At 35.3% G+C, this 9,526-nt stretch overlaps 1 protein-coding gene across 1 annotated transcript; it reads left to right on the top strand.

Annotated features, from left to right (window-relative positions):
- Nucleotides 1-728: 728 nt before the first annotated feature.
- LOC103452037 (protein DETOXIFICATION 29-like) lies at nt 729-9,220 on the top strand. The gene is made up of 7 exons (XM_008391509.4): nt 729-1,202; nt 1,355-1,896; nt 4,693-4,779; nt 8,000-8,056; nt 8,139-8,496; nt 8,612-8,698; nt 8,869-9,220. Exons 1-7 carry the CDS (start codon nt 843-845, stop codon nt 8,950-8,952), a joined length of 1,575 nt encoding a protein of 524 aa, XP_008389731.1. The 5' UTR covers nt 729-842; the 3' UTR covers nt 8,953-9,220.
- Nucleotides 9,221-9,526: the final 306 nt, after the last annotated feature.

Here is a 9,526-nt window from a genome sequence, read left to right as displayed (position 1 = left end):
TAGGGAGACGCAACGCAAGTATAAATCAGATGGATATGAAAAACATGAGTAAAATATCTAGTTTGTGTTCTTGGGATAGAGTTCTGAATACATTTGTTGACATCCCATTTATGCAGCTCAACTAGGTTTCCTTGTGGCTGATTCGTCATAAATTACGTATGGAACTTTCCATTTTAAAAAGATATTCTTAATTGCCAGAAATTTTTTAATAGAGTAATGTTAGGGATATTTTCTTTTTAGATCATGTATGACCACATAATGTACCAGTTGATAGTTATATTTCTTCTTTTTAAATCACTAAAAAAGAAAATCAACATCAACCGTCCCATCATGTGCTCTACTAATATGGCCTAAAATGATCTCCCTAACACTGCATTTTATAATTTTTTTAGAACACAAGCCATGCACATATGTGATAATTTGAATAAATAGCAATGTTACAAGGTTGTGTTTGGAATTAGAATTAATGATTAGCCAGCTTTTGTTAATACCTATTTAACTCGTTAAATGCAGGAAGAAACAAAGATGGCCAATAAGTAATTATAATTAATTTGACAAATTATTACTAAGGTGTGCCATTGACATGTAGGTGCCGATTTACAGTGCAAACTTTGGAATCAAAACGCGACTTTACCTCGTCAAGTGTATTTTTTCCCCGACGACAAAAACATTTTGTTTATTATTATAGTACTAAATGAAACTACAAAATGGACCGCTGAGCATATATGTACCACTGGATGCAGACGCCTTTTCCACACTTGGCTTCCACACGCACGTTTCAGTTGTAAATTTCTCGACACCTACGCAGACGCAATCGAAAACTCTCTCCCTCTCTTTAATATATGGCGGAAAACAAGCAGCCGCTTCTGCCGCCGACAGACGAGTTTGATCATCATCAGCACCTGCACGACCACCTAGAGTCCCTCCCTCCGCCGGCAAACCCTTCTTTTACTTCCACCGCCTCCTTCACTCCCGATGCCGACGACATCTCTCCCATCGTCAGCGTCCGCGACTTCTTCCGCGAGTTCTTCAAAGAAGCTAAAAAGCTATGGTTTCTCGCCGGCCCCGCCATCTTCACCTCCTTATGCCAGTATTCCCTCGGCGCAATCACTCAAGTCTTCGCCGGCCAAGTCGGTACCTTAGACCTTGCTGCCGTCTCCATTGAAAACTCTGTCATCGCCGGCTTCTCCTTCGGCGTTATGGTACGTATATCTCCTCCTCTCCCATACCCTTCAGTCAAATATAAATATGAATATCCATATGTGGACTCTGCTCCACGCTGTATGCTCAATACAAGAACTGTGACAAAGATGTCCTGAGTTTGAATCTCACATAGTAATTGATACGTGTGAAGCTTGGAATGGGGAGTGCTCTCGAGACGCTATGTGGGCAAGCAGTTGGAGCAGGGCAGCTGGACATGTTAGGAATCTACATGCAGAGGTCGTGGGTGATCCTCAACTCCACTGCCGTACTCCTCTCCTTTCTCTACATCTTCGCTCAGCAACTTCTCAAAGCGATAGGGCAGACCGCCGACATATCGAAGGCGGCAGGAGTGTTCGCGATATGGATGATACCGCAGTTGTTCGCGTACGCCATGAATTTCCCTATAGCCAAGTTCTTGCAGTCGCAGAGCAAGATGATGGTCATGGCGGTGATATCGGTGGTGGTTTTGGTCCTGCATACGTTGTTCAGCTGGCTTTTGATGTTGAAGGTCGGGTGGGGACTGGTGGGTGCCGCCGTCGTGCTCAACACGTCCTGGTGGCTCATTGTTTTAGCTCAGCTGGGTTATATATTTTCTGGGACATGTGGTCAAGCTTGGGTTGGATTCTCATGGAAGGCGTTTCAGAATCTTTGGGCTTTTGTTAAGTTGTCTCTCGCTTCCGCAGTCATGCTCTGGTAATTAAAACCCCCTCCACCCATCTTTATCTGTTTTCTTTTCTATCCCTTTGAATTCTTTTATTGAAATAATTAAATAAAATTTGTAAATGCTACAATAAGTAGCTTTCTGTGGTCACATTAACACGTATTACTTCTAATTCAATTACTTAATGAGTAATATTAGGGAGAATAATTTTAATACCAAATTTTACAAATGAAATGATATGGTTTATGATGATTGAATTATTACTCAAATATTGATTAACGTGTTTATTTCTTATTAGTGACATATCATTTGGTTTATAAATTTATTTTAAATTTTTGATCTCCCTAACATTATTCTTACAATAATATGGATGATATAGCCAATATGTTGCAAACTTATGGTAGTCTTAGTAAATAAACAAAGTACAATAACATGAACAAAATGATAATACCACAAAAAAATGTTTATAAGTATTGGAAACACAAAACACATAATGTACTATTTTACGTGATATAACAAGAGTGAATGAAAATTATACCATATTATAAATATCCAAAAATGGCTCTACCAAACAATCCACAGCGAAAAACATATCATTGCTTCGTACACATGTCAAATTTATAGCAGTGGATTCAACTTTACAACTTTTACATGCAACTATACCTTTAGGTCATGACAAATGAAAGATTGGGACACGAAGATAAATCAAAGTACATACTGAAAATGATCTCTTCTTTTATTTATTTATTTATTTAACATTTACTATTATTAGAAGAATAAGTAAAATTTGAAACTATTACAATAATTTAAGTTATGATAAAGTTTCTAACTCATGATGTATGGATAAAAAAAACTAACATCCTATAAACAAGAATATTAAACAAGCAAAATGCTCTCATCTTTCAATACAAGTAGAAAAACAACTTGACAAATAACAGTAACTAATAAGCACAGTCGTGCCTTTATCTGTAGATATAGAAAAACATAGGTCGGATCGGCGGAAAGCTTTGTGCCTTTATTCTTTAATATGATTTATAATTCCTTTTCTTCTAATCATCTGCCTTTTGCTACCTAACATATGATTTTAGGGTGGTTTAGGAGTGAGGTGCTTAAAAAAAAGCACCCATGAAAAAAAGCTGTGAGGGTTTTAGGTGTTTAGTAAACTGAAAAAAAAAGGCTTATTTTGGAAGCTGCTGTGAGAATAAGCTAAAATCAAAGGAAAAAGCTGAAGCTGCTATTTGCAGCTTTGGAAAAATGGTTTTTTTTCAAAGCACATGGAGCTACAGTGCTCCTTTAATGAAAAGACCCACTATCAGACTGCTTTTTTTTTTTTCCAAAAGCACTTTTACAAAAAAGTTTACCAAACACTCTGCTGATTTATTTCACAGCTGCTTATTTTCACAGCACAGCCGCTTATTCTCGCTTATTCTCACATCAGCTTTTTTTCAAAGCACAGCAATACCAAACCAGCCCTTATACTACCTAGTCTTATGCTTTTTAGCTTTTGCTAACAAGTAGCTCACGCCACGCTACACTTGCAAACTTAACTAATTTAGGCTCGTTTAATAGCTTTTTTTTTTTGAACAAATCGATATTATCTACACTAAGGGGAGGGGGTGTCACCTTTGGCGAGAGTTGAACCTAAGACCTCTCACTAATCAGTGAGGAGGAATACCACTAGACCGTTGTACTAGTGGCCGTTTAATAGCTATTTTATTTGGCTTATTATATTAACACTTGTATATTGTTAAATAAATTTTACATACTTAATACATTCTATATTTATTTTTTTAATTAAAAATTAACATAGTACACCCCACATACTTCCTCACAATATCTTCACACCTCACATTCTTAACATACATCTTACATTTCCTCTACATCCCACATTCTTCAAATCTATTTTTTAAGGAAAAAACCCTAACATCCCCCGTGCTTGATGTGGAGAGAAGAAAATAGACACTTGAGAGGCGCCAATTGAATGGAATGGGTTATTGCAGTAATTCACCATTAAATTGAATGAGTTATATTGCAGTAATTCACCATTGAAAATAGTGAATCATCAATTACTAAAAGGACCTAAGGATTGTTATATGGTTAGAGGTTAAACTTGATAGCACAAAGAAAAAAAAATGCATATTATTAGAGAAGTTCCTGAGAGAGAAGCATTTAGGTAATATGATTTTCGGGGAATTGTAAATAAATATTAGGCTTAAATCAATCAATAATAAGGCTTGGGTAGTATAGTTTCTTGGGAAATCACAAGCAAATATTTGGGACTAATTCCCTTTGAAATCAAAATCAGGGAATAAATAACGCATATAGCTTAAACAATGCACATAGCTTGGTTATGGTTTTGTTCAACAATAGAGGGTGAGGGGTTTTGATAATTGAAAAAGGTAAATAATACATTAAAAGTGATTTAGGGTGTTTTAAGAAATTTCTTATTTTTAAAAAAAAAACATAATAAGGTCGAAATTGTTATTACATAATAAGGTACATAAGTCATTTAATATTAAATTTTATAGTATGATGCATTCAACATTTTGTGGAGTGCTAATAAAAAAAGTTTTTTTATTTTTGGTAACTTTTATAGATTGGTAACTACGAAAAATTGAAATCAAGTCAAATTTTAAAAACTTAATAAAGAAATTATCAAACAAGTTCTAAATTAGTTTTGTGGAGTGCGAATAACAACTATTTATAATATTATAGATTCTGTTTAATTGGAATTTTATATTATATCTATTGGTTTAATAGAGAACCCAAATGATCAAACGAATTTCCAGAACAAGCTCATTTTATTTTATTTTATAAATCTTGTGCAGTTTGGAAGTATGGTACTTCATGGCACTGATTCTCTTTGCTGGGTATCTCAAGAATGCAGAAGTTTCTGTGGATGGCCTATCCATATGGTGAGTACTTAATCTCTTCATCTCTGCTGATTACATTTTAATATGTAGGTATATTTTGGAGACATTGTCAAGCCTAATTCATCTTCTAAGCGTGTGAAAAAATGTCTCACGGAGCAACCTGCCCTCTATCACAGTAATAAAGAAGAGTATTGCTCTTGCACCACGGCATGAGTTCGAACTCCGCCGGTTTCCTAATCTAACATCTAACCTAACAAATAAGGAATTGGACCACACTTTTTTTTCTTTTTTAGCATAGACCACACTTCATATTAAACATGAATTTTGCCACTCAGTACTACGGTCTAGTGGTATTTCTTTTCACTGGTAAGTGAGAGGTCTTAAGTTTGATTATCGCCAAAGGCGAATTTGAACCATATTATTGCTAGCCCATTATGAGGTTTGGCCCGTTCCCTCACCCCTTTAATGTAGATAATATCGTTTGTTAAAAAAAAAACATGAAATCTATAAATTAATTAAACAAAGAAATGATATGATTATGAAACCGTCACCTTAATTATAGAAAGTTTGGAATGGCTGATGAGATTTTTGAAGTACTAATAAACAATATATATATATATATATATATATATATATATATATATATATATATGAAGCCTTTAAGGGAAGGGAAGGGACCTTCATTTTTCATAAAAATGGGGATTAGTTGTGAGGTCCACATGACATCGAATTTTAACAATCCGAACCGTCTATTTTTCAAGTTGCACCTTATAGATCATCCTTGCAAATATTAGCCAAATTGGAAATATTTAAGACAAAATTAACGAATAGTTTATTATATAAGAAACAATGAAATTTTATCTTGATAATTAAATAGACAAATGATTTTGGATTGAATTGAATTTTTGCAAGAATAATCTATGAATCGAGACTTACAAACTTGATGGTTCGGATCGTTGAAATTTGATGTAGAGTGGGCCCTACACTAAGTCTCCATTTTTAGCATAGGAAATTATTATTAACAGTTTAAATTTCTTATTGTGCACCAAATTTTTTATATTTTTTAAAAAATATATATTTATGAAGAATGTAAAATAAAAATTTTAAGATGTCAATAACAGTTCTTATAGCATATTTTGAAAAGCACTTTTGTCTTTTTTTCTTCAGTCAAATCACTTTTCTCCTTTAATGTCATGTTTCTAGTCATCATAAGTCCTTTGACAAATATGGTATTAGAAGCTTGCATTACTTAGATTTAAGGGTAAATTACATAATACCTCATCAAGTTTGAAGTTTATAACAACTTCATACAATATTTTTAAAATATTGTACTTTCATACCTCACCTACTATTTTATTTCAATATAGTACCTCCATTACATTTTATATCCATTGGTCCGTTAAGAGCTGACGTGGCTGTCACATTTGTACCACGTGGCAAAAATAATAATTTTTTAATTTAAAAAAAAAAACTTGAATCTTCTAAACAAAATAAAAAATAAAAAAATAAACTGAAAAACACATAACCCACCCCACCTTTCTTTTCTCTCCCGAGCCGAGCAACCACATATTTCTCCTCCACTCTCTTCACCTCCCCTCCTTCGACCCGGAGTCCCTCCAACCGCTGGAATCCCAATCCCAGGAATCCCAACCCCTCAACTCCTCCGCCTTCACCTTCTAGCTCCACCCACGCGACACCCTTTTCAATTCCCAGCACAAGGACTACAAATCTCTCACCCTCACCAGACTCGGCCACGACTCGACCCGAGTAAACTCGCTCCACACCAAGCTCCAGCTGGCACTCTTGGGGATAAAAAAGGGGATCTTGAGCCCATACACACCAATATCCAACCCCATGACCTCTCCACCCCCATCGTCTCAAGCGTTAGCCAGGGTAGCGGCGAGTACTTCTCCCGAATCTACGTCGAGACTCCGGCGAAGTCGTTCTACATGGTGCTTGACACCGGCAGTGACGCCAACTGGCTCCAATCCGGCCCCTGCTCCGATTGCTACCAGCAATCTGACCCGGTTTTCAACTCGGTCGGATCTTCCACTTACAGCCAGCTCTCAAGCTCGATTAACAAAATTACGTTGGGATGCGGACATGATAATGAGGGATTAGGTGAAGAGAGTGGAGAAGAGGGAGGTGGTTGGGAGGCTCGGCTCGGGAGTGAGAAGAGGGGTGAGGAAGGGTTGCAGGTAAGATGGGGTTCCATGTTTTTTAGTTTTATTTTTTTTATTTTTTGAGAAGATTCAGATTTTTTTTTAAATAAAAAATAAAAAATTATTTATTTTCCACATGGCACACAAGTGGCATCCACATCAGCTCTTAACAGATCAATGGATGGAAAATGTAACGAAGGTACTATATTGAAATAAAATAGTAGGTGAGGTATGAAAGTGAAATATTTTAAAGATATTGTATGATGTTGTAATATACCTCAAACCTGAGGGGGTATTATGTAATTTACCTTATATTTAAACACTGAGGAGCCTTATTATTTAAGGAACTTTAACGAAAAACTTCTGATATTGTTCACTTTAACGAAAAATCATATTTTTTACACTAAAAAGTCAATCTTGGTACTATTTATTTTACCCTTTATTTTGTCCTTATTGTTAAAACTCAAAGTTTTCAAGCCCTTTTCATTAATTATCCTTATTATTTATTCTACGTACACTTAATTATCTCTATTTTCTAATTTAGATTGTTCATCCTCTTCATTCTAGCGTATCGTGTTGAAATTCTCTCTTTTTTTCTTTATTCTAATTTAAAGTAAAAATATCGCTTGTAGTAAAAATTATTTAATGTCCTTAATTTGTTCAACATGGAGTTCATTTTGAAGTGTTTTTAAAGTAACAGAAAGTGCTTTTGGTGAAAATGTTTTAGAAACCAATTTGTAGTAAAAATCCAAGTGAATTTTGTAAAAGTATTTAAGTGATTTTCGTAAGAATCACATATCTGATACTTTTTCTAAAAAACACTTTAAAGTGTTTTTGGAACTCAAAATCAATTTCACCATAAGCGCTCTCAGTCATTTTAAAAGCACTTTCAAACGAGCTCATAATACAGCTTTTGAATATTATCAATATGGAAGTTATAAATTATTTTCTTCTTCTTCTTATGAAAAACTGGATTTAATTGACTAGTTTTATATATGTATTGTTTTTGAACAAACGATATTGTTTTTAAACTTGCAAGTGAAGAGGAATATCATTAGACTGTAGTATTAAGTGACTTATATGTATTGCTGAATTTGCAGCATGAACATACTGGGATGGACGGTCATGGTAGCTATGGGCATGAACGCAGCAATAAGGTCAGCTTTTAATTCATATCAAAGTCCACAAACTTTAGAACACACAAAAATGTCTGTCTTAATTAAATCAAACATTTTGTAGTGTGAGAGTGTCAAATGAACTAGGAGCAGCTCACCCAAGAACAGCAAAGTTCTCACTAGTAGTAGCGGTAATAACTTCCTTTTTGATCGGCGCTATCCTCTCGCTCATCCTCATCATCAGCCGGGACAAATATCCAGCCTTGTTCTCAAGCGATTCGGAGGTTAAAGCTCTTGTGAAGCAGCTTACACCATTGCTGGCAACCTGCATTGTGATTAACAACATTCAACCAGTTCTTTCTGGGGTTGCAATTGGAGCAGGATGGCAGGCTGCAGTAGCTTATGTGAACGTAACTTGTTACTATGTCATTGGGGTGCCCTTGGGCCTAATTTTCGGTTACAAGCTTGATTGGGGTGTTCGGGTAAGTTCTCATAATCCCACCTCTCAATGTTACGTTGGTTTCAGTTTTTATATCCAGAGATTTTATTAGCACTTCAATTGTTAAAAATTAACATTTACACGATGATTATTTTCAGGGCATTTGGATTGGAATGTTGTTAGGGACAATCCTTCAGACTTGTGTCCTTTTCATAATGGTTTATAAAACCAACTGGAACAAGGAGGTAAGGGTTTCAATTTACTCCAATTTCCTGTGCAACATAGCATATACTCTCTTTGTTCATCTCTCGAAATCATGTGATATGTGACGTGGAAAGAGAGATATACACAAAAAAGCATGTCGAAGTTGCACTTTTTAGTTATTGGCTAAAAGAGACTGATGTAATTTATGCAGGCATCCAAAGCTGAAGACAGGATAAAGAAATGGGGAGGGGCAGCAAATTCAAAAGAGGATGGAAAACTGAATCCAGAAGATTGATCAACGTCCACAATTTGGCCAAAATTAATTATGAGGAAAGAGTTTTGATATCAAATATGTGTCTAGCAAAATGCCATCTTATTGTTTTACGTGCATAGACAACTCTTTAGTAACAACTAGCAGGCTACACGGCGGAGGATACATCCCATGTGCTTTTTTTTTTTTTTAAGCGAACAAATAAGGCTGAAGATCACTGGTTCAATATTCACAAAGTAGATTTTATATTTTTTTAAATAGGGAAATTGATCAAAATGATTATTTTTCAAAATTTAAATGTTGAAATGTTTTTTTTTTAAAAAAAAGGAGCAAATAGTGGCTTCACTACGTTAGTTCATCCTTCCAGGGGTTGGGAATACTCACAGAGGCAGTTCAGCCTCCCCCTGGTCGTCATCGTACGATTCGCTAGAGGCAAGAATCGAACATAAGATGTGTTGTGTGGAATATGAGCCTGAATTCCTCTACAACCTCAAGACCATCTCGTGGTAGTTTAAACTGTTGAAATGAAATATTATTTGATTAATATCTCGCCAGATTTAATTTTGTTTCCATCAACAACTGAAATTCAATTTATGAT

The sequence above is a fragment of the Malus domestica genome, chromosome 13 (genome assembly GCF_042453785.1).
Source record: "Malus domestica chromosome 13, GDT2T_hap1".
NCBI lineage: Eukaryota > Viridiplantae > Streptophyta > Magnoliopsida > Rosales > Rosaceae > Malus > Malus domestica.
The sequence above is the reverse complement of the archived record's forward strand: the minus strand, read 5'-3'. Positions and strand labels throughout refer to the sequence as shown.

Coding starts and splice junctions, on each gene's coding strand:
- LOC103452037 (XM_008391509.4), top strand. CDS start 843: ATGGCGGAAAACAAGCAGCCGCTTCTGCCGCCGACAGACGAGTTTGAT. Junction 1,897..4,692: donor GCTTCCGCAGTCATGCTCTG/GTAATTAAAACC, acceptor AATCTTGTGCAG/TTTGGAAGTATGGTACTTCA. Junction 8,699..8,868: donor AAACCAACTGGAACAAGGAG/GTAAGGGTTTCA, acceptor TAATTTATGCAG/GCATCCAAAGCTGAAGACAG.